Raw genomic sequence first — 24429 nt, 5'->3', positions numbered from 1 at the left:
AGTGGTAGAAGTGGGATTTGAACCCAGCAGTCGAGAGCCCATGCATGGCCTTAACCACTGTGTTCACCTGTCCTCTAGAAATAAACTCTCACAGGAACATGATAGTGATGTGTTTTGGTCATCCTTGTGAACCTTCTCACGGAATTTCTCCCATTCTGATGGATTAAAACAGGATCTCTTTTACAGAAAAGATGACATCTTCCGTGCTTATTCATTTGGTTCATATGACATTAACATATCAAGTGGGAAGAACCGTGTTTGGGGGGACAGCTGATGAATCACATGCTGGCTTTTGCCCTTTGTATAAAATTCTCATTGCCTCCCTGGAGAACCAACTCAGAGGACAAACACAAGAGTTTACGTTTTCCATTCTATGAAATTGCTTTTGTCAAATCACAGCAGGCGCGCGTTTGCTCCGTGAATAGACATTTATTGAGAATCTACTACGTGAATGAAAGGTAGACCTCACATTCAAATAGCTATTTGTCAAGCAGGGGAGCCAGATGTAGAAGTAACTGCGAACAAATTGGCTTGCTCTTGATTCTGTCAGGTTTTAAAATCTCAGGGCCAGAAGTGACCCACTGAATATCAGGCGGCTAACGTGCAAGACCGACAAATCCTAACACCATCATTGAATTTGTGGTGCTATGAGACAAGAATCCTATAAATTCTGGCCTTGAGTATACCTGACTCCTGTAAATCATTAATCTGTAGCTGTAAATCTCTCCCTCTCCCTCTAGACTGACATTTCATGGTCCCCTCCCCCCTTCCAATTTTTTATATTTTTGCTTGTCTCAGAAAAAGGATTATGACATTGATGGATTGGTACTGTTGTTCTTTAACTGAAGAAAGGACGTTAACAACGTTTTGTACGTTAACCCCCACCCCTCGATGATGACAGCATTTTGATGATGCAGGTTAAAGATTTGATGGATGATGTTTCCCTTCTCAGCACCTCACCTACCCACTTGGCTCTGTCCCCTTAGGTGATTCTGGACTTGAAAGGTTCTGATTATAGTTGGTCGTACCAGACGCCACCCTCTTCTCCCAGCACCACCATGTCCCGCAAGTCTAGTGTCTGCAGGTAAGTAAAGCTGGGCTCTGCCCCTACTCACCTGCAGCGAGAATCCTCCGGAAATGTCTGCCATCTGCAAAATTGTTCTCTAGCGGTTTTCTGTTAGAAGACCATGCTTGGCCTGCTGACTGCAAAGCGTATTCTCTTTTTGAAGGATGGCAACTTCATCACGCATCACTAACCCTTCTTGATGTATGCAACCTACTGACCTTTCTCTTTGACTTTTCAAAGCCAAGTAGATTTCCACTTCTTGCGAATTTAGCAGTGAGAGGAAAGAACAGGGTGGATCTGCCTGGTCTGTGTCTGGTTATGTCCCCAAACACACACACGTGTGTGTGTGTGTGTGTGTGTGTGTGTGTGTGTGTGTGTGTGTGGTTTCATATTTGACCTTGGGTAGTAAACACAGAGCAGTAATTTCAGACTTAAGATGCTACATCATGAAAATGTTGGTTGGTTCCTTGTCATCACTTATGGGCTCTGTGTGTGTGTGTGTGTGTGTGTGTGTGTGTGTGTGTGTGTGTGTGTTTGACAAATCTGTTGGGTTTTCATTTTGCTAACAAAGAGAACTATCTGACTAATACAAAACAAAGCTGCACGAGTTCTCTCTTCTTTCTTCTAGTTTTAGCTTCAGTCAAAAATCATGCGGCACTGACAGCATCGGCCTTCAGCTTGCTGGAGTGCAGCTGCTGTGGGCTTTACTGCCAGTCCCCAAATGCCCTCTTCTGGCTGATTGGCGGGGTGGGGGGTGGGGTCGGGGGAAGCAAAAATTATGGTAATTATCCCCAGCGGCAGTGATTTCCTCTGGCACCCTCCCCTCTATCTGTCGGAACATTCGTTGTCAAGTAATTCTAGCGTAGAGCAGTCACGGTCCTGACTACCTCATTAGCTGTCAGGGTCTGTGAAATCTGACGAGACTCTCTTGCCGGGAGCAGAAACCACACCCTTGGTAATCCCAGGCTGGGTTGTTTATTCCGGCCCTTCCAGTGCTTCCCGTTGTCCGTTCTGCTTGTTTGGACCGCGGGGCTGTGTTCGGTTTTCTGGTTTTTGCACTCTGAGTTACCAGAGCGCATACTTGTTAGAACTGGAGACGCAGCGCAGACAGAACACCCAGAGGGTGTGTGACGCTTCTCAACATCCTGTTTACTGTTCACCTCGGAAACAAACAGCTCAGCCTCGGCTGCCTGTAGTTGTTGAAAGCCGCCTGCCTCTTGCCACGTGTGCTGTTAACACCAGGCCCGCAGATACTCTCCCAGAGAAATTTCTGTGATCAGGGAAAAGCCATTCATTCAAGCATCGACTCTGGTAAGAAGAGGTAAAACACGCTGACATGAACACACAGAGTTGATTTGCCCGTGTTCTTTATGACGGTCTTGAACCAGGCTCGTCGAGGATGAAGTCTCCTTGAGGGGCCCCGTGGCACCTGCACTCCCAAAGTGATGGTTGTCCGGGTGGACCTTGGTTTCCTGGACCCAGTTGGTGCATCTAAGGGAGAGCTTTGAATATACTAACCAGATGATGCTGAAGCCTTAGTGGGTTTCGCTCCGTGGTCATGAGGTTCTGCAAGCAGACGAGCAGATAAGATCAGCCCCGTCTCTTTTCCTGCCACAGATGTTAGGTCTCTAGCTTTGGTGGTAGATGACCTAGCTGAATTAATTGGGTAGCACTTGACTCTTCAGAATCCTGGGCCTCCGTGCCAGGGACACCTCATCGTACCATCAGAGAAGTGAGTCTTGGCGGACCTGCTTTTTGACAGCTCCCACTTTTCTCCCCGCTTGCTCACATGATAAAAACCTTTTGTTTACTAGCTTAATGACTTGGTGTTTTGGAAACACGTTTTACCGTTTGCCCGGCTCTCCGTGGTACCCAGCTGATTATATTATGTTCTCCCCCCTCCCCTGTTCCGTTGTCTTCTGTTTCCCCCCTTCCCCTATCCCTGCCCCTTAACCTTGCACGCCCGCGTTCCCTCCGCCCCCACAGCAGCCTGAACAGCGTCAACAGCAGTGACTCGCGCTCCAGCGGCTCTCACACTCACTCCCCCAGCTCACACTACCGCTACCGCAGCTCCAACCTGGCCCAGCAGGCGCCCGTCCGCCTGTCCAGCGTGTCCTCCCACGACTCAGGATTCATTTCGCAGGACGCCTTCCAGTCCAAGTCACCGTCCCCCATGCCGCCAGAGGCCCCCAACCAGGTAAGGGTGCCCTTGGCTCCAGCAGTGGCTGTGGTGCCTGGACCACCGTCACTGGCCGGATGCGAAGAAAGATGTTGGTTCAGGCAGACCCCTGTCCTCTCGACGCAAGAAACCTCTGGATTAATTTCTCATCTTTAGATGTGTCCTTTCCCCAAAGGGTGAGAACCATAAGTTGGGTTTGAAGCCTGTCTCCATGGTGGTGATGGTCAAGTCGCCACATTGGTTTGGGGAGTCCTCTCAGGTAAGTAGACGGACTCAAGGAAGTTTGGCCATCCTCCGGCATCCCTTAAGTGCCCGGCTTCGCATGCTGCTTAATTAACGGACATGCGTGCGATGGTGGCACCTTCTCCGCCGGCACGTCTGCTTCTCTCTGAATGGTGGAGATTCTGTCCTTGAACGGTGCCTTGGAAACCTTCCTTGGCCCTCTCCAGTTCCTTTTAGCAATTGGTGTGAGGATGAGAATGAATCCTTAGAGCCCTTGCAGATAATTCCGTTGGCATTCTGCTCCCGGGAGAGGGGACGGCGGGGAATCTTCCAGCCCCAGTTGGGTCAAGTGGCGCCAGACCCAGCCCAGCCCGTGGTTCCAGCTGGAGCAGGAGGCAGGGGCTGGACAGGGTATTGTGACGCCCTTCCCGTGCTACCCTCTCCGTCCTCTCTCTCTGAGTGCCAGGGGTCTGGCTTCCTACTTAGTAACAAGCAGCACAACAGCAGACGCCATCCAGGGTGCCCCACAGTGCCATCTGCTGGGAGCATGTGGCTCAGTGCCCGCTGTGTGTTCTGAGGCTGACCCAGCTTTGGCCCAAGATCCTTTGGACTTCGAAGGTCGCGTGCTTTTCTTGTATCCAGGTATCCAGTTGGCTTCGCGGTCACTGACTGCAGTGTCCCCGGCACCACCCTAGGACATGCTACGTCTGCTATCTGTGCAGCATTGTTATCCCTGTTTTGTTGTGGAAACAGAGGCTCAGAGATGTGACTTACCCAAGCTGCACAATTATCTGACCTGCAGGTTGGGGACCTGGAACAAGGGTTTCTGGCAAGCAGTCCAGAGTCCTTTCTGTTCTGTCTCAGCCATGAGGTGTCCCTGGGAGAGTGTTTTGGGGAACACTTCATGTAGAGAAAGCAGCTGAAGTATTTTGGGAATTTAAGCCAGAAGGTTCCTTGCCTGATGTGTCTGACGTTGGTGAACCCAGAGGTTCTCGGCTCAGTGGTCCCTCTGGCATTTTTCAGCTGTCCCAGGAGACTGTGGCCTCTCTCTGCCTTTGTGGCAGAGAGACTTCATTTCAAACAGAGACATTCTGGGCCAAGAGCCACGACTTTGAGTTCTAATGTGCTTGTCCTAGCTGGGGCGCTTTGGCTTGGTCCGAAAGGTGTCACCTGCCTGTCCCCCGCCATGCGGCAGAGCTAAACCATACCTGTGTGTCTTGAAAGCAGAGCGTGAACGGTTGAAAGGAAAACAGGAATTTGCAATTTCTTCCAAGGCTATTCTGATGTGCAGCCTAATTCTGTGTGTGTTTTTAATCAACTGACAAATTAACATAGTATTGTGTGCTGACACTCCTTTCTAAAAAAAGAGAGGCCACGTGCTCCAGCCTCCCTGACAAAGACTGTGTGTGGATCGGGCTGAAGTGAGCGTTTCTGCCTCCAGTAATGTCGAGGGAAGCAGAAGTTGGCATGTGGGATTTACTTAAATCTGAAAGCTGGTGCCCAAGTTGCTTGGCTAGCAACTCTAGGGTACTCTAGGGTAGTTTTAATAGGCTCAGGGATGCTGCAAAATTTAAAACAGAATTCTATTTTTACAAAAAAAAAAAAAAAAGGCATTACAGTGCTTATAATTGTAAGGTAGAGGGGAAGTTAAGGAAATTGTACAAAGTCACATAGGCCAGAGGATCCAGTCTCCCAAAATGTTACCTTTATTTAGGATGAGGAAGGGCACACACATCTCTAAGGGGAAGGAGCCCTTCATTTCTCTACTCGGTCACATGGGTCTCAACCAATGCCAAATGATGAAATATGTTAAGAATTCTCCCATTTTCCTCCACTGTGCCCTTTTCAAATTTAACCTTAATCCACTTGTGCCCAGGAGTGGGACTATGTCTGTTTTGAGGGTCTCGTCCTAGAGCTGTTCATTCCATGGAGGCAAGAGGTTCTTTAGGAAAAATGAACAGAAGCCAAAAGAAGTAGGAACCTGCAGTCCTGGAATGGTTTATTGGTTCTTTTTTTCAAGTTGAACATACTTGAATTAGAGGGACCAGAATGAACAGTCCTAGTAAATTATAGTGATAACTGGTCTCTCTGTACACTTGATTAAGTGCTACATACATAGATGGACACATAGAAAATTTCATTTTCTCTTCCTCTGTTAGATATTAGTGATCCCTGTGCCAAAAATGAAAGAAATTGGAGTTTTAGATTAAGGTTGTGGCTCCTCAACTGAGAAGTGACAGAATCGTAACTTAAATACAAACCCTCAAACTTTGGCTCCGGAACCACCAACCAGACTCTGAGCTTGAGGAGCCATCAGGGCGTCCAGTGGGTAGCGTGTCCTTGCTTTGGTTCTGTGGGGCCCCATGCATTGAAGTGTCTTCTCGGAGCCTTGCTGCTTGCAGGATGGAGAGCTATAGCTCTGTCCCTTTGCTGGAACCTTTCTTTCTTTGGCTGTGAAGGAGGTGGACATGAACATGACAGAAACGTGAATCTGGCCTCCTTGGCAGTGAATTCAGGAACACTTTGAGGAAGTAAGAGTAGACCCCGGTAGGGTTGGGCTTATTTAAACAAAAAGATGAGCCGGAGATTGGAGTTAGCAGCGGACAGAACTTAAATCTCTGGGTGTGCCCGAAGCACTATCTTGGTGCTTATATTGGAAGTTTATATTGGAAGAGATGGTCTTCATCACTCATCCATTCAGTAGTTTTGAGCACCTGTCGCGTGCCAGTACAGGACTAGAAAGTTTGAGACATAACGGTGAGCCCACGGGCATGGTCCCTGCCCGAGCCGAATGTCAGGAGACTGAGCTGGGGGCACGTACCCCGGCTGACACCAGGCGACTGGCAACACTGGAGGTGAAATAAAGATCGGCACAAGGACATGTTGTCCCAAGTCAGACCTCCTTTCTATAATGCCCCAGATCTCTCCAGATGCTCCGTCCCTCCCTAGATGGCCCCTGGAAACATTGCACTGATCTCAAGGCCTCACTGGCCAAACCTCAAAATCATTTCCCAGGCAGAGAAACCTAAAAACCTGCCCTGTGAAGATGCAGCTTCATGGCTGGAAACCACCCTGCATGGGTGCAGAGGCTGCATGTGACACAGGGAGAGGCTGGGGACTGGAGAGGTATGGAGCAGAAGCCCAAGCTGGGTGGTGGTGGTGGAGGGGGTCAGTCCTCAGGCACTAAGTATGCCTGTGCACCTGAGAGATAGCAAAGGCAGGCCTCCCCTGGGACCTCGACTTGTGGCATGAGAAGAAATGCCCAAAGGAACACGGGGAGTCTCACCGACCAGTGCCAGGCACACACTAGACACACACACACATCAGGGTCCTGGGGGGCTGACCGTCTGGCAGGTGTCTCATGCTGCTTTTCGAGGGCTTGAAAGCCTCTGTGTGGGTGCAGCTTTGGCAAAGGGAAAAAAATAACCCTAACCCTCTGCTTCTCTCATCCTTCCCTCTTCTGTGTATATGTCTGTCTCTCTGTCTCTGTGCGTGCACTTCCCCACCCCATCTTCTTGTTTTGATTTCCTGTTACTTTTGGTGGCATGTGGTCCCTCCCTGCTGCAGAACTCGTCCAGCTCGGCCTCCTCTGAAGCCTCCGAAACCTGCCAGTCCGTGAGCGAGTGCAGCTCGCCCACCTCAGTCAGCTCAGGCTCCACCATGGGCGCCTGGGCGTCCACAGAGAAGGTGACCGGCTGGGCCCCGGCCACCGTGGCCAACCCCTCCTCCCCTGCCCCCCACCTACCGTCACTGTCACCACCAGGACCTTGAAACTCAAAATCTACAAAATGCATCCCAGGAGCAGTCCCTTTTGGGGACAGAGAGAGGGACAAGGCTGAGGGCTTTTTCTTGAAAGGGTGCCTGGCTCCTGGGCAATGACCTTGCAGTGTCCTGAGGGAGAGGAAGGGGTATGGGGAGCTCGGAGGTGGAAGGCTCCTTCTCAGAAGTGTCGTGCGCTCATCTGTCCCCCCTCCCCCTCCCAAGTACCCCACCCACCGCGGCCTCCTTGTTGCGGTACCATCGGAGGAGGACATCTCACTGCATCAGAGGCTGCGCGCTTTTCTTCCTTTTAGTTCGCCAACCCCTCCTCCCCCGTCACCCCGATTTGGATTCTGCTCCTGAACAGTGTGATGATTTCAGAAACCCGGAATGAACAGTTTTCAGTTGTTGCTTGAGAATGTTTTTAATTTGCATAATGAGATGAACAAATCATTATCACCGTGAAATTAAGCTCCATTGGTTATAAATCATCCAAAACCATTGAGAACGCCAAAAAATTAAGGACACCGATCAATTTCCACACAACTCTAAAATGTAGATAAATTATTTGCTTGACTGAACACTTCTTGCCGTCCGGTATGTGTTCTTTGCCCCGTGGCCCTTCCTCTGACACCACGGATCATCCAGGAGCAGCGGGGCCCGCCGCTTGTTTTATTTATAAATACTCAGGTCTCCCTCCTCCCTTGAATGTCAATGCCATCTTGTACCTCCACACTCATCCTGTTATATTAATTTTATTTTCCTTCCCCCCCCCCTTTTTTGTTTGTTTTGTTTCCAGTTGTCTAACGGGTTTTCTCACTGTAGTTTGCCAAGTGAGTCCCATGTGGGGCCCGTGGGGGCAAGCCTTTCCCCTCATTGCCTGCCTGCCTCCCGCCTGCTCCCTCGGGTCACCTCTGTCCACCTTCCAGACTACGCTCATTATTACACCATTGGGCCCGGCATGTTCCCGTCATCTCAGATCCCTAGCTGGAAGGTTTGTGTCTCTCCTCCCTCCTCTCTTTCCCTCCTCCCCCCTTCATGGCTCTGTGCTCCCCCCTCTTCTGTCCCACGGTCCTCATCCTGACCCCCACCCCCTTGCCCCTTCCTTCCACACTCTGCCTTCCTCCCCATATAACACCTCTCCCTAAGAAAATTCCCACTGGGAAGAACCAAAAAGCAGCAGGCAGACCTGAGATAGAAATGTCCACGTGGAGCGGAGCTGGGAGAGGCTCCCTTTCGGAAACATTCATTCGGCCCGGTTAGAGGTGGTTAGACGGTGATGCCAGACATGGCCTTGCAGGGCCGGCAGGCAGTTCTACGCTGTTGGGGCCACCGCAGGGTGTCACTGTTACCAGGGGCTGGGAGGGACTGCCCTTCTCCGCCATGTGCCTCAGACTTGTCCCTGGAGTCCCTTATTGGGCCATGGGAACGGAACCGTAATCCAAACTATGTTTTGGCTTATCATCATGTTTTATCTTCAATGTGAATGCAGACTTTATTTTTAGTCCCATTTGTTTTATATTAAAACATGTTTGCTTTAATATAAAAGCAAAGTTTTAAAATTATTTCCTAGCGAGTCCAATTGATGCCAGGAGGATATCCTACAAGGAGGTGCCCCGAATTTGACTCGCAGGTTAGCCTAGGCTGCGGCATCTAGAGCAGGTCTTGGCTTAACCCCTCACAGGTAGTGTGGACCCCTCAGGCTCCTCAGGGTCTTCCTGCTGACCCCAGAGGCCTGCCTTTCCTGTGTGAGGGCCTCAGAGGGCACATCCTGAGGGCCCTTGCTGGGGGGCGCAGTATCCAGGAAGTGGAGGTTCAGCCTCCGAGCGAGGCTGAATTCCTTTAGTGCCTCCTGGTGGCCACTTCACTCAAGTGAAGACATTTGGGCTGCTGGAGGAGAGAGAGGGTTCCTTCAGACATCATAAGTGGGGGCGCTGTCCCTGGGGATTGGGTCTCCACTGGCTGGTGCCTTCGGACACCTTAGACAGTTGGTCAGCCGTTAGGTGGCTGAGTCTCCCACAGGTACCCACCTGCCTGGTTGTTGAAGGCTTTTCATCTTTGGGCAGATATGAGGAAAGGGGAGGCACCCGGGGGGCCCCCAAAGGATTTTCCACTGCCTTCTTTTCGAGCCGGCTGAGGACATAGAAGGGCCTGCTGGCCTGTCCTAGCCTGAGCTTCCCCTGCCGGGGCCAGCTGCCGTCTGCGGGCAGCTGTCCGGAGGGTTCTGCGGCCCTCCACGTGGAGGCCGAGGCCCTGGTGCTTGACCACTCTTGTTCCACTTAGGACTGGGCCAAGCCAGGACCTTATGATCAGCCCCTGGTGAACACCCTACAGCGCCGCAAGGAGAAGCGGGAGCCGGACCCCAATGGAGGAGGACCCACTGCTGTGGGCGGTGCGCCTGCAGCTGCCGAGGAAGCTCAGAGACCACGGAGCATGACCGTGTCAGCTGCCACCAGGGTGACGCTTTTATTCTCTGCCCTCTAGACCTGGCCAGCAGCAGGGGGCCGAGTCAGCCTTGCAGCCGGAAGGACCTGAGCCCTGTTCCCCCCGCCCCAACCCCGAACTTCCTGCACCCCCGGGGAAGAGCCTTGTATTGACATCAGACTGGTAGAACTTTCTAGAGCCCGGGTAGGACCCATAGATGGGTGATGTTCACGGGAGCAGAATAGGAACACTACGGAGGCTCCCACTTGCAGGAGTATGCGGAAAGGCTCTGGGGACACCGGACAGGGCATTCACGGCCCCTGTGGCTTGTCTGTGTCTCTCTCGTTCCTCCCGCGTGCAGCCTGGTGAGGAGATGGAGGCTTGCGAGGAACTGGCGCTGGCCCTGTCGCGGGGCCTCCAGCTGGACACGCAGAGGAGCAGCCGGGACTCGCTCCAGTGCTCCAGCGGCTACAGCACGCAGACGACCACCCCATGCTGCTCTGAGGACACCATCCCCTCCCAAGGTACGAGGCGGTCCGGGGTTTCCAGGTGGGCTTCCTGAGCGTTGGCAGGTGAGGAGGAGGGGTGCCCTCCCTGCCGGGACGAGGCAGAAGAATGAGCACAGCGTCAGCCCTGGCCAGCAGACCCGCTTCAGAGCCACTGTCATCCTCTGGGCATGCTCGGGAGAGCTGACCTGTAGTGAGTGGGGAGCTGCCACGTCCGGTGACCGGACTTTTGCAGCTTCTCCCGTGTCTCACCATCCGGGTGCAGGATAGCTCCCAGGGGGAACTCAGATGCCGCGAATGACAATCAGGTCATTTGTGTCGCAGCACTTTGTGCTAAGCGCTCTCTTTTCCCATCTAAGCTTATGGTAGTACGGATTCTCGCCCTCGTTTTACGCATCGGACAGCGAGGCTCAGTACCTCGCCCAAACAATTAATGAGCAGCCCTGGAGCTTGAACCTCAGTCCTGAAGGCCCGAGTTCTTCACCTATTCCAGCCAACTCTTCTACTAACCCCGCCTCCCTCACCACAGCACACGCAGGCCAGCAAGGTGGTGGCCGGGGCTAGGGCGCATCTGGGGGAGTTGAGCAAACGTGTTTGCGGTCCACTGGCCAGAACTTCTAGGACTCAGTGGGTCTCAGTGAAAGGCCGTTTTGCCGTCCAGGGGACATCGGGCAAGGTCCGGAGACATTTTTGGTTGCCACCCATGGAGGGGGTGCTGCTGACATCTAGTAGATGGTCAGGGATGCCGCTGAACGTCGTGTAATGCACAGCACGGCCCCCTGTCCCCGCAACAAACCTCTCGCCTGGCCCCAGATGCCGGTGGTGCTGCTGTTCAGAAACCCGCTCAAAGACGTTCACTCTGTGTGCTTCTGCCTCCCGCGTGACCCCAGTGTTGAGAGCACGTACGCACACCTCGCGGACGGAGCCTGTCTTTGTACCTGTTTTCAGGGGCTCGTTGCCAGTAGCTCCGTTCTTTTTCCAGCCCTCGCCTGGCGAGTCCCTTATGAGAGAGTAAGGCCTGCGATCATCTGTCTAAGGGTTGTTTCTCTTGTCAAATTCCGGGCTGGAGAGTCTGTGGAGTTTCTATCCTCTTCCCGCTCACCTCCTTTATTCAGAGCAGCTGGGTGGGTAGCCCTGATGTGGCCTGGTCTTCGGGCATGCTTCACCGCTCAACAGGATCGCGTGTGTGCCTGTGACGTCCAGCCCCGTTCTAGGGCCCAGGATTACATCGGGAGCAGGACGAAGATCCCTGCCTGGTGGCGGGGTTGGGGGGCAGTTCTCAGACGTTGGGGGCCTCTAAGGACGGTGTGGAGATTGGGGGAGGTGCTTGGGATGAGGCTGTGGGTAAAGCACCTGGCCTCTCGTGCCTTTTGTCCTCTAGCACAAAAGAATCAAAAAGCAAAGCTGCTGCCTTGGAGATTCCTAATCAAACCTTATCATCAGTTTCAGATTATGATTATTTCTCTGTAAGCGGTGACCAGGAGGCAGACCAGCAGGAGTTTGACAAATCATCCACCATTCCGAGAAACAGTGACATCAGCCAGTCTTACCGACGGATGTTCCAAGCCAAGCGCCCGGCCTCAACTGCTGGCCTCCCCACCACCCTCGGACCTGCTATGGTCACCCCAGGGGTTGCAACCATCCGACGGACCCCCTCCACCAAGCCTTCTGTCCGCCGGGGGACCATCGGAGCCGGTCCCATCCCCATCAAGACACCCGTGATCCCTGTCAAGACCCCAACCGTCCCAGACCTCCCCGGGGTGCTGCCGGCACCTCCGGATGGGCCAGAGGAGAGGGGTGAGCACAGCCCCGAGTCGCCCTCTGTGGGTGAGGGCCCCCAGGGTGTCACCAGCATGCCCTCCTCAATGTGGAGTGGCCAAGCCTCCGTCAACCCTCCTCTTCCAGGCCCGAAGCCCAGTATCCCCGAGGAGCACAGACAGGCGATTCCAGAAAGCGAGGCCGAAGACCAGGAAAGGGATCCCTCAAGTGCCACTGCTTCCCCAGGCCAGATTCCAGAGAGTGACGCTGCAGACCTGAGCCCGAGAGATACTCCGCAAGGGGAAGACATGCTGAACGCCATCCGAAGGGGCGTGAAACTGAAGAAGACCACCACAAACGACCGCTCAGCCCCTCGCTTCTCGTAGGCTCGCTTAGGCTCCCAAGAAATGCTGCCAGTGGGGAAGGAACTGTTTAATTCATAAAACCTAATTTGTCTCGATCCATTCCAATCTGTAATCAAACAAAAGATTTTGTAGGCAACTCAGAATACAGCTCTTTTGAAAGTACTCGACACCTTTAGCTAAGAATTAAAAGCAACATACGTAACTGACATAACTTTGATCTTTTAATTTGTAAATATTGACAGTTTTCTTTCTGCACATTTTAATCTTAGTTTCCCTTTTGATTTTTCTGAAGGTGCCAAATTCCATTTAACTTTTTTACAAGTCTTTGTAAAATTTTAAATGCATAATGGGGCGGGGGGTGGTCGGGGCAGGGGAACCACGAAGTAGTTAATTTCAGAAAAAAAGGATAACTATACTTCGCTTTTTCTTTTCTCTCTTTTCTTTTTCCTGCAAGCTTTTGTAGATGCATTGTTAGTAGTCTGGCTTAGAAGCAAATTCAAGTTATTTTAATGTACAAACAAAATGGATAAAGGGGTAAAATCTTCACTTAAACGTAGTATGTTCTGGCTGAGAAAAGCAGGAGTAACAATTGATGAGCAATATTCAGAGAGAAGTGAATCTGGAAATGGTAGACTCTGTTGGGATTGGGGGGAGGGCCGTGGGAGGGGCACACTGTCAACATAGCCGATCCTGTTAACATTTAAGAGTAGCCTTGTAGGTTGAATTTCTAGTATCTTCATGGTAAATGCATCCGAACAAGCCATACTGGATTGCAGTGTCTGTTTCTGTAGGGTGTTTAAGGACTTCCTTTCTCCCACGATTCCTCTTGACTGCACAGCACCCACCTCCAATCCCGTGCATGCTGCTGCCGCCGGTTAGACCTAGAACCCCCCACTTCAGTTACTCGTCTCTTGTACCCACTTTCATGGGATCCAAATGCGTCCAAAAAGGGTAAGGCAGTTTTAAAAATGTGAAGAACATTTTAAAATGATGAGAGCAGGGAATTCTTAGATATAGCAAATAAATGCCTTTTACTTAACTGTGCCCAGCAGGCTGGGCGCGTTGAAAAGCCCAAATATTTTGAAAAAACTCGAGCGGATTTAACAAGGGTAACCAGCTTGGAATCTAGCAACTTGCCAATGTGTTTACCAATCTGGGGGCTTGTTTTTCTTATCTTCTTTTCAACAAATGGCAGTGAATTGGCATCATACCAAACATTGAAGAGAGGAGGATTTATTTATTGTCACTGGGAATCTGGCCACTATACTGTCCCTTTTTTTGTATTCTAGGTAATGTTTTTGGAATGGATTTATGTCTTTTCTTACTTTAAGTGAAAGTTCGATTTGTTCTAATGCCCATTCCCTAAAGCCAACAGAGATTTGTAGGTTTAAAAGGGATCTTGTTTGGAGAAGACAGCCGGGTTTGAAAAAACCAAGCAGGTCCCTTAAGCAATTGGGTCCGTTCCTCCGAACGAACAGGAGCTTGGTGGGTCCCCCAGACCCTGCAGGTTTCTGTTGGCTCTAATCTTCAATTACATAATCTTATGCTTTAATACATAAGTGCATTGGATGTGAGAGTAACGTACCTGTATAGTCACTGTTCTGTATATTAACATTTAACACTGCTGTGATTGCTCAAGGGCATTTTATGTTACGGCTTTAAAGCAAAGGCATGATTATTAGAAACTATTTAAGCTTTTTTTTCTTTGAAAAACAAGCTCCTTCTACAGAATATAAGCAACAGTAGTGCCTGTGGTTTAGCCCACCAATCTTGATGACTAAAAGTAGCTGATGCATTGTGCATATGATGCTTGAGATGGTTTTTGCAAAAGCAGAAATCACTGCAAGGTAATTACAATAGATAAAAGTGGTATTTTAAACCTTCGAAATAAACGGATGTGACTGTACCTTGGTACAGCTTTTCACGTGTTTAGTTTTTAAACGTTAGTATAATCTGAATAAATTTAATATAAAATGTTGCCAAATTCAATGTAGAAAGAATGTGACAAAACACCTTGGGTAGTTCTGTTTGTGTTTTTGCATATTGTAAAAGCAGTGTCACAGCTAAAAATAAAGAAATCGTTTCTCAAGGTAAATTATTGTGGTTTAGTTGCTAGTTTGTACTGAGAGTTGACCTCTCCCTGTGCAGTTTTTTGTTCTAAACTTGTATAAATAACAATTGTGTAATGTGTCTCCCTTCTACCTTGTAACAATTGCTTCAGCCTACATTATAAATAAAGAACCACTAGAAAACAAAAAACGGTATTTCAAGACTTATTAAAAGTCAGTCGCAAGTCTTAGCTGTTAGAAGACACCCGGAGACTCCGGTTGGGCTTACTCAGAGCACCCACAGAACGTTCTTTTTGTCATGGCCGTGAACCCCCGAGAACATGAGTTGCCTCAATCGATGAACTATGTGAACACAGTTCTAATGAGCTATCACAAACTAAAAGCAGGTGGGTTGGCTGATGCTAAAAATGGCTCTAGCTTTTAGAGAAGCTTCTTCCAACATATAAAGAGTGCTGCTGTCCCCTTCCCTGTGACAATCCAGGCCACAGGAGAGGAAGCAAGGCTGGAACAGTGCCTCCAAAATAGGTGTCACAGTTTCAGACTGGACCCTTTCACTGCAACCCCCAAACCTCCAATCCTGCGTGAACCCCACAAACCCCATCATACTTGAGTGTGTGCTGCTTCGAGGTTTTCTTTTAACCACCTAAAATCTCATTCGTGGCACCTTTAGAAAACCAAAAATGGTATCTCAAGCCCTCAATCCTCACACCCCTTCCCTAGACTTCGTACTGCAGCCCCTGAGCCTTCAACTGGAGTCTGTGACTCATCTTCAGAGTAACTCCTGTATCTGGTTCTGTGCAGCTGTCCCTGATGATACGCGCTATCGACAGGACTCCCTGGGCAGAGGACACTTGACCACACTCCGCATACTTCTGGCACAGGTGGCGGGAGACGACAGCGGCACAGCCACTTGGTGTCACGTTAACGCGCAGAGGAACACATCAGTCACACCACATGGAGTTATTTTTATTACGGCACGTGTGTGCCCGTTCTGTAACTTATTTCACTCGCAAGCGTGACAGGCGAGGCGTCTTCCTCTCTCTCTACATGGGCCGCTCCCGGGGCCTGGTCACAATATGCCACCACAGGGGGGGCAAATCGCCTTCCTTTCGGGCCGGGGGCAAAGCTTCAGTGTTGGGACCACCGACTGGGGTTTCCTCCTGCAGCTGCTTGACCTAGAAGGGGGAAGGGAGGAACAATTAGAGTCAAACTGACTGGAAAATGTGAAGTATCTGCTTTGAACCTGTGTCACATTTACATGCTTTCTGGCTCTCACTACCGCAAAGGGTTTTTTCTATATACCTGCCTTATTTTTATACCCACAGTTTAACTCAGAGAAACAATTCTCCTTAAAGGTTTTCCCTTTCTTAAAACAGCAGAGCCAAGAAACCCTCTGCCCCTGTCCCTTACTCACCAAGCAAAATTGCGACAATTACCCCTTGTTATGGTCCCCCACCTGTACTCCCTAAAAAGACATTTTTGTGTCTCAGCTAAGAGCTCTCCAAAAGCACCATTAGGAAACCTTAATTCTTCTATGTTAGAGATGTTCATTTTAAAGCCCCCCAAGTAGCAACCAGAACAAGATATAAAGTGAAATCACACGTGAAAACGTGCTCCATTCTGCCTGATGTTGTCCAGTCACCCCCCGGTTCCAGAGACCTCCAAGACTATCCCTGTCCTGACAGAGGACATGTAAGAGACCCACTCGCCAGAGCCATGATTTTTTCTGGAACTTCCTTCAGAAAAAGTTCTGGATTGTGGGTGACCGGCGTCTCCAACATATGTGCTGTTTAATCATGTCAGGCGGATGAGGTAAAGGGAGAACGTTTCTATGGAGGGGTCACCGGTGACTGACTGCAGAATGAACCTACTGCTCTCCATGAGTAAATACACCCCTGCCCCCTTTCCCAAAGAGGAGACATCCCTTAGCAAACACTGCCCTCCCTGGTCACAATGACTTTCTTTCCACTCCGCCTTGGCCAAGGACTTCCTGCCGTCAACATCCTGGACCTTATCACAAGCACCCATATGACTTTCGGATCATGAATCAGATATCCCACTATACAAACACAGTGCCCCTCTCCGGCTCGTGCTTAAACGTCCCTTTGAAGATGCTCTTGAAACTCAAGAGATGGCCGGTTCACAGACCTCCTGACCCAGCTTGCCCTTCTCTCTCCACCAGCCTCCTGTCTCCGTGCCGCCTCTACCCACTTAGATCCCACCGGAACAATCACCTGAACAGCCTCTGGTCTTGGACACTCTCGACTGGACAAACGGTAACCACTCACTTCCAGTCTGCACCAGACCGCCTGGATTGCTAGAAAGAAAAAAATGCTGGCACAACTGGTGCCAACCCACGAGCCATTCCCAGCTTCAACCGGGCCTTCACCACCACCTGGCGATCTTCCTATTCCCGGGGTGCTCCTCTCCCGCGGCTACCACATCCTTCCCACACTCTCCAAACAGGCTGCGCCCACTTCATGCCTTCTCCTCCTCGCAAAAAAGAGAAGCCGTCCCGTACAACTCTCCTTTTCCCATCACCAAAACTTCTGGCCCAAATGTACTTCCACGCATCTTTCGTCCAATTCTCATGGAGGGAGAACCTGTTCTCCTTTCAAAGGCCTCCACGTATGCCTGGGATCCCATCCCTCTTCTCGAAAGCTTTCCTCCTTGACCTTTTCACCTCGCTTCAATCTCGTCCGTTTCTCTCCCTCCCCATCTCTTCATCAGTACACATGCATCCATATTTATCTTAAAAGAAAATAATGCCTCGGTCTCCAGTTCCAGCGAAACTTCTCAAGAATCCCTCGCCCCCAACCCCACAGCTGTCTTCTCTTTCTTTTCCACTTGCTCCCACCAGTGCCATTAAACCCTCCAAAAAAGGCCCTCGCCAAGGCCACTAATGCCCTTCCCGTGGCCGCAATCTGTGGTCATTATTTCCAGGCGTCACTCTATTCCACTTTTTAGCAACTTTCGGCAAAGGTGACCAACGCTGACCAGCCATTCCTGAAACACTTTGTCCTGGACTTGCTGTCACCCCTCTCCCCTGCAGGGGGCTCTGCCATCTCCTTTCCTGACCTCCACAGGTGGGAGCGCCTGTGACTTTGCTTGTCTCTCTCCACTCTCTTAAGAATCACGTTTCTGTGGCTTTATTTTTTAATGTTTATCCATTTATTTTTAAGGGAGAGCACAAGCTGGGGAGGGGAAGAGAGAGAGAGGGAGACACAGAATTCGAAGCAGGCTCCAGGCCCTGAGCTGTCAGCACAGAGCGCGATGTGGGGCTCGAACTCAGACCATGAGATCATGACCTGAGCTGAAGTCGGCCACCCAAACGACTGAGCCATCCAGGTGCCACTCTGTAGCTTTTAAAACAACGGATATGTCACAAATTTCTATTTCAAACTCAAATCTTTCCTTTGAGTTCCCAACTCGTACACCCAAAGTCACCTACTGACATCTGCACTTGGGTCTCACAGTATTCTCAAATTTAACAAACTGAAAACCAAGCGCTTGCTTGTCCCTCCGACACCTGTTTTTCCCTCATCTTCTCCAGCTCAATAAATCATCACCAAACTCCAGGTGTTAAAGCTTGAAACCTGGAACTCATTCTCGATTCCTCCCTGTCCCTCACGCACCCCCTCATGGCTGCATCCAGTCAGCCTTCATGTCCCTCCAAATGACATCCTGAATCGGCCCCTTCCCTATCCGCTGCATCCGCCCTGGTGCAACCCCCAACCGGCTTCTCCATCTCTCCTCCCACCCTCTTCAGCACACCCTTCCCACTATGGCAACGCTCAGCTTTTAAAAACGTAACTCAGACCTCCGCAGTGAAAAGTGTCTGAGGCACGGATGGAGAGGAAAGTTAGGGACACGCGGGGATGGCAAGCAGGTCAGGCAAAGGACTGAGGAAGAGGAGGGGAGAAGCAAAATAGCAGAAAACCCAGAGACCAGCGACACATCGCCACCTGTTTGCGTGAAGCCTGTAAGTGCTACATTTAACACATCTAGGAACATCTAGATATACCAGGAAGTATATCTGGGAGGCAAGGGGCCACGGTGACTGTCATCACCGGAACCTGGGCCTCTGCGCACGGGGAACAAAACCCGAGCGCGCTCCCGTGCCGCCCATGCGGGCCGAGCTCTGCGGCGAAAGGCGGGGAGGACTCACCTCCCGCTCCCAGCTCTCCCTCCGCAGCTTCTTCCACTGCTCTCTCTTGGCAAAGTAGTCTGGATACATCGCCTTCTCGGACGGATGCCAGTCGTCTAAGCACCACTCAGGAACCTGTCCGGAGACGAAATCACCGCGTTGGCCCAAGGGAGGCACTGACGTGCCAGCCACAGGGCCTGCCCAGGAGGCAGAAGGCAAAACTGACGGGATATTTTGAAGCACCGCACACACCAGACCGTTTCTGGCACAACGCAGCGAGCAGCAGAGGGCAGCTCAGAGTCAAGGAGCCCAGGGCCGAGAAACCTCAAGGCCAGTCCACAGAGAGCCGGCACCACTGCTCCCTGATCTGCACTCTTCCTGCTACGTGGAATTGTTACCTGTAATTGCTCAGAAATAGTGAGCACAACCCAAATCGGTTACCTTTAAGATGCAAGAGTGGGTGATATACACCAAGTAATTTAGCCCCTTCCTTTGTCAAAAAGATACCGCAAGACTCTGGAGCTGAATTCCGAAAGAAAAGCCTAAATGTCACCTGGGAGAGAGGAAACAGACACCGCAGAAAAGTATTCACAATTGTCAGAAAGAAGTTGGCCTCCCTGGGGCAGGTGGTTTTGGGGCCAAGGGTTCAGGATGAGAGGAACAGAGTCTGCGGCTGCCCCCGCGATGCTCGCCCACCTTGTAGCACTCATATCTCTCGTAGGAGGTCCCTCCTGGAGACTCGGGGAAGACGTACGGCTGAGGGTGCTGATTGTGCCAGAATTCTTCCTCTGCCTCCCTCAGCAGTTGGGTGGCCTTCACCATATCCTTTTCATTCTTATGTTCTTCAAACCGAGCTCTCAGCAAACAAGCAAAGTAGCGGTATTTGTCCCTTAAATCAAAATGGTTTTGGAGATTAGAAATGTTATCTACTCAACTGAGCAGGATTACTGCCTGACAAGAGGCTGTACTTCCACTAAGCCCTTCTGGTTATGTAGCATGACTACCTGGACCTTCCCCAGGCCCTGCCAATGGAACAGCCACATCGTTAGGACTGCTTGCTCTGCAGTTCCCCTGCCCCCGACAGTGGGGGAGGGGGAAAACAAGAAACTGTATTAGGGGCATCCGGGTGGCTCAGCTGGTTAAGCTTCTGACTACAGCTCAGGTCATGATCTCCTGAACTCTAAGTTTGAACCTTGCATTGGGCTCTGTGCTGACAGCTCAGAGCCTGGAGCTGCTTCGGATTCTGTGTCTCCCTCTCTCTGCCCCTCCCCTGCTCACACTCTGTCTCTCTCAAAAATAAACATTAAAAAAAAATTAAAAACACTGTATTAAATACAACCTAACCACTTTCCCCACTTTCTCCTCCAAAAAAAAAAATGCAGATTCAAACAACAAAAAAAGATAATTTGCAAAAGAGAAAAACTATAGCCTCTGTAGGATCATTCAACATGCATTAAATGACAACTTACTGAATTTCCGCCTACTTTGTGCAAGGTACTGTGCTAAATTCTGGAGATACAAAGATGAGTAGGAAGGGAGGTGTTACACAATTCTATTGCCGGAATCAGAGACATAGGAGTTTGAATCCTGACTCCGACACTAACTGCAGGATTGTAGGCAAATTAAGGTCAGGTTCTAGAAGAAATGGTAGGCAGAGATCATTTAAAGCCTTTCAATAATCCAAGCCACAGATGAGAAGAGCGTGAAGCAGGCAACTGTGCTGGTAGGAGACAGGAGAGAGACATTTATGCTACAGAATTATGAGAGTGTCTGCTGAAATCAAATTGCTTGGGACTAAATCTTAGCTTACTCGCCATGTAACCTGGGGGTAATGTCTTTAGGCCATGGGTTCCTCCTCTACAAGTGTTAGTAACAGTACCTAGATCTTAAAGTTATCCTAAAGATCTGACAAACCAAATCATACAAACACACTTCAGACAGTGCCTGGTACCTCCTCTGCTCAATAATGTCAGCTACTAACATTATTACACTGTGGAGAGAATTTACAAAAGTCAGTATCCAATTATACACAGCACGCAAGTACATGTGTCACTGGCAGAGTTGGTAAGTAGAGAGTATTTGAGAACAATTCTAAAACTTAACGCTGAGTGGCTGAATAATGCCATTACTAACAACACCATTAGCTGAGACAAGGAATTTGGAGAAAGGATCAGAATGAGGCAGCAGAGAGTCTGGTTTTAAGGCATTAAGACAAGTTGAGTTTCAAAGAACAGTTGGAAAACAGCTAGAGACCAGCGAGTGTAGGTGGTAACTCAAGTCCTAGATGATTAGATGAGACTACCTGAAGTATATACACCAATTACCAAGGACCTGGGATGTAACCATGGAGAACAAAGAGCACTAAGGACAAACGGAGAAAGAAAAGTCCTAAGAGAGGAGGTAAGTCTTAAAAAACGCTGAGTCAATGTTATCATAGGAGATGCTTTCATTCTTTCCTCCATGACTATGGACTTTAATATTCCCAGATGCAGGGGAGTCTAGGTGGCTCACTTGGTTATGCATCCAACTCTTGATTTTGCGGCTGGTTACGTTCAAGCCCCGCATCAGGCTCTGTGCTAACAGTGGGGAGCCTTCTTTGGATTCTCTCTCTCTCTCTCTCTCTCTCTCTCTCTCTCAAAAATAAATGAATTAAAAAAAAAAATCCCAGGGGCGCCTGGGCTGGGTGGCGCAGTCGGTTAGGCGTCCAACTTCAGCCAGGTCACGATCTCACGGTCTGGGAGTTCGAGCCCCGCGTCAGGCTCTGGGCTGATGGCTCGGAGCCTGGAGCCTGTTTCCGATTCTGTGTCTCCCTCTCTCTCTGCCCCTCCCCTGTTCATGCTCTGCCTCTCTCTGTCCCAAAAATAAATTTAAAAAAAAAAAAAAAGTTGAAAAAAAAAAAATCCCAGATGCGATTCAGTGTTATCTGAATCCTTCATCTTTGTAAGACTGGTAATTCTCTGTTATCTGTTTACATGTCCATCTTCCCCATTAACCCATGAGCTGCTACAGCGGAGAAAGAGGACTTACTAATTTTTATTTATTCAGTAGCCAGCAAAGAACCTGAAATGCAAATGTTGTCAGATGAATTAATGAGGAAAATCAGGGAAGAGACTAACAATTCCACAACATTGAGCCTGGCCATCTTTCTGTCTAGCAGAGAAGCAGGTCAATGGCTTTCCAATAATCACAAATGGGCGATCTGGGCTTCAAGGATACCCTCCCCAACTTTTCCAGACCTACTTGGTTTCCCATCATTTAGAGCTTTTTCCCAGAAGCTCTTCTCCTGGGACTAGGCTTTAGGATTCCGATGAGGCCTGGCATCTACACATCTTGGGTTGCCACCCCACCATGCACTGCATCCAGGTCGTGAAAATCTGTATGTCTGAAGACTATGTCCTAAGACTACTCTCGGATGGAGAGAGAGAGAAGAAAGAGAATTACATGGCTGGTAAAGAATTATGTGAATGTGAAAATAATGGAAAGGGCTGGATGAAGCTGAAGAGGAAAGCTGACTCGACGGGTGAGAGACTGATGATGCTTTAGGGTTAGGCACCTGAGTTTTAATCCTGGCCCAGCCACCAGCTGGAGGGACTTGGCAAATGACTCTCCCTGCCTATTTCCTTACCTGCAAAATAAGGCTAAATAATCCCTGACTCCTAGAGTTGTTCTGAGAACTAAAAACCAACGCACATATTACTGTTGCTTATATTAAGAACAAGAAGGTCACGAAGAAAGCTCTTATTTAGTAAGCGCTGGACTTCCATCGGTATTCCTGAACAGAAAACTGAGGCCTAAGCCAGATAAACAATTCTTCAAGGTCTCGCAGCTAGGGGCGACAAGCTTGGATTCGGACTCGGGCCTACGGCCGGCTTCCCACTTTGTCCTCCTTGTCCTTGAGCCGCTCGGTCCCCCGAGGCCTGAGGATCCCCGGGATCCCCTCCCCGCACCCTAGGTCCCCCTCTCCCACCTGTGGACACAATACGACTCCAGGTGGCGCAGCGCCCGCTTATAAAGCCGCAACACCTTCTGCTGGTGGGTCAGGTAGGCACCCGGCGCGCAGAACGCCATGACCGCCCGCTTCCTCCAGAGGCCGCGGGGACTCCCGGGAAGCGGGAGGCCGGGCCAAGGGGCGGGGCGGCCGGAAGGGCGGGACGACGGACGCCACTTCCGCTTCCGCCGGAGCGGAGCCGGGCCGCAGACATGAGTCGCTTCAAGTTTGTGGGTGAGTGCCTTGGGGATTCTTGGGCTTTTCTGTTTATATGCGTCGCTCGCCGCGGCCAGGCACCAGGACTTGAGCGCTCCCGCTTTTTGAAGGTTGAAAGGGCACTCAGTGGAAGAGGGCGCAGGGAGGCTTCTGACTGCCGTTAATGTTCTGGTGCTCGGCCTGGGTGCTGGTTTCACGGTGCGCTCACTTGTGAAAATTAACAAACTGTGCAGTTACGATTTATGCTCTTTTCAACGTATGTGTTCTATTCAGTTATAAGAGGAAGCGAAACTACAAAAAGAGAGGCCGTTCACTGTAGTCCCCTCCCTCCCATGCGCACCTCCCGCCCCTTCCCCCTCCATGACGGAGAGGATGACAGCTTCAAGGGACCCGTTCACTAATTCATGCGTTCATATCCCAGTTACTGAGCGCCTCTGGTGGGACAGGCACCGGTCTAGGAACTCAAGGCACAAAGACCCTTATCTGCTGGGATCACCATCAGGTGGAGAAAACTAGAGGACACAAATAGTGGGGAGAAGAACAAGTTCTGTTACTTGACGAGTACAATAATCCTTTCACCATCGGTAGAACAAGAGGGAGAATGCGACAGGAACCAAAGGGGGAAGAGTATTTACTACCAGGCACCTAGGAAAACCTGAGACATTGTGAAAGCTAGGATTGGAAGGGTAACTTGGGACTCAAATGTCTGGCTGACTTTACTGTGTATAGAGTGGAGCTTCGCTGAAGGCTTTTAACCTTCATGGGTTAAGTAAATCATGGGGTCAGTTATGCACCAGGAACCTTGGGCTGTGCGTTATTACAGCAGTGAGTGAAGCTGGGCATGATTCTTGTCATCGTGGAATTTCCAGCTACTTGAAGGTGGGAAAATGGCAATGATCACATCTCTCTTTTAATAAGGCAATCCTGATAGCTACTGTAGGTTTGGTGGGGGAGGGAGAGAGCTAGGGAGACGTTTCCAAGCTTGAACTAGGGCAGTGGAAAAGGGAGAGAGAAATACAAGAGATGTCCGTATGCAGCATTTCGCAGCAGCGTGTTGATGGTGGTAAGAGAGCGTGAACAGTCAGAGATGACTCAGGGCTGGGATAAGTACCTAAATATGAGTGGAAGCATGATTAGTCTGGCAATGGGTAGGAGATGTATCGAGATCCATGTGATTTAGGTTTAAGAGTCTTAATAGGACATCCAGCCGAAGACGTTCACTGGGCAATTGGAAATGTAGTGTGAGAGATCAGGATTATAAATTTAGACCTGAGAGTTATTTATTTTTACTACATTTGTCAATTCTACTTTTCAAAGAAATGTTTATTTATTTTGAGAGTGCACCGGTGCAGCAGAGGGGGAGGGGGAATCCCAAGCAGGCTCTGCACTGTCAGTGCAGATCCCGACACGGAGCTATAACCCACAAACCGGGAGATCATGACCTGAGCCGAGACCAAGAGTCGATTGCTTAACCGACTGAGCCACCCAGGTGCCCCAATCAGTTATTTTGAGCAGTATTTTTTACCAAGGACTTTGTGCTAACTTTGTGGAACTATGAAAGAACCTAGTGGCACAGTTAATTTTCAGACTGAAGAGATATGTACAGTCAAGACTTATATGCCATCAAAGCAACTGCAGGGGAGAATGTGTCAAGTGCCACAAAAGAAATTTAAAAATGGTGTAGGAGAGCCTGGGGTGGGGCTGGGGGGAACAGCCCTCAATGGTCGCAG

At 50.1% G+C, this 24429-nt stretch overlaps 3 protein-coding genes across 20 annotated transcripts in view; 2 read left to right on the top strand and 1 right to left on the bottom strand.

Annotated features, from left to right (window-relative positions):
• The window catches only part of MTSS1 (MTSS I-BAR domain containing 1), a 175380-nt gene extending 160842 nt beyond the window's left edge, over nt 1–14538 (top strand). For 4 of the 14 annotated variants that reach the window (XM_045050011.1, XM_045050012.1, XM_019823103.3 and 1 more), the window contains 7 exons: nt 987–1084; nt 3053–3263; nt 7035–7154; nt 8026–8220; nt 9510–9683; nt 10012–10174; nt 11600–14538. In XM_045050011.1, the coding sequence (XP_044905946.1) occupies nt 987–1084; nt 3053–3263; nt 7035–7154; nt 8026–8220; nt 9510–9683; nt 10012–10174; nt 11600–12300 (1662 nt within the window). In that variant the 3' untranslated portion in view covers nt 12301–14538. The remainder of the gene's footprint in view (nt 1–986; nt 1085–3052; nt 3264–7034; nt 7155–8025; nt 8221–9509; nt 9684–10011; nt 10175–11599) is intronic. The other 10 variants (XM_045050015.1, XM_011291453.4, XM_019823106.3 and 7 more) reach the window with 4 other exon arrangements.
• Nucleotides 14539–15293: 755 nt separating this feature from the next.
• On the bottom strand, nt 15294–22622 carry NDUFB9 (NADH:ubiquinone oxidoreductase subunit B9). Of its 2 annotated transcripts, none has more exons than XM_004000113.6 (4): nt 22463–22622; nt 19192–19384; nt 18517–18630; nt 15294–15523 (listed from the first exon to the last, which is right to left on the bottom strand). In XM_004000113.6, exons 1-4 carry the CDS (start codon nt 22561–22563, stop codon nt 15392–15394), a joined length of 540 nt encoding a protein of 179 aa, XP_004000162.1. In that variant the 5' UTR covers nt 22564–22622; the 3' UTR covers nt 15294–15391. The 2 variants fall into 2 exon arrangements, with proteins under 2 accessions (XP_004000162.1, XP_044905958.1); XM_045050023.1 differs by lacking the exon at nt 15294–15523 and adding an exon at nt 16618–16665.
• A 15-nt stretch (nt 22623–22637) lies between these two features.
• TATDN1 (TatD DNase domain containing 1) overlaps nt 22638–24429 on the top strand; it is a 59820-nt gene continuing 58028 nt past the window's right edge. For 3 of the 4 annotated variants that reach the window (XM_023248592.2, XR_006592636.1, XR_006592635.1), the window contains exon 1: nt 22640–22717. In XM_023248592.2, coding sequence (XP_023104360.2) covers nt 22696–22717 — 22 coding nt within the window. In that variant the 5' untranslated portion in view covers nt 22640–22695. Of the gene's footprint in view, nt 22718–24429 lie in introns of all 4 variants that reach the window. The other variant, XM_004000111.5, reaches the window with a different exon arrangement.

Source organism: Felis catus, chromosome F2, assembly GCF_018350175.1.
Source record: "Felis catus isolate Fca126 chromosome F2, F.catus_Fca126_mat1.0, whole genome shotgun sequence".
NCBI lineage: Eukaryota > Metazoa > Chordata > Mammalia > Carnivora > Felidae > Felis > Felis catus.
The sequence above is the reverse complement of the archived record's forward strand: the minus strand, read 5'-3'. Positions and strand labels throughout refer to the sequence as shown.

Excerpts from the sequence above, each read along its gene's own strand:
- NDUFB9 (XM_004000113.6), bottom strand. The coding sequence starts at position 22,563 with ATGGCGTTCTGCGCGCCGGGTGCCTACCTGACCCACCAGCAGAAGGTG. Across the intron at positions 18,631-19,191 it reads AGAGATATGAGTGCTACAAG|GTTCCTGAGTGGTGCTTAGA; the intron begins GTGGGCGAGCAT and ends GTCTCCGGACAG. Across the intron at positions 15,524-18,516 it reads GGGAGAGCTGGGAGCGGGAG|GTCAAGCAGCTGCAGGAGGA; the intron begins GTGAGTCCTCCC and ends TCCCCCTTCTAG.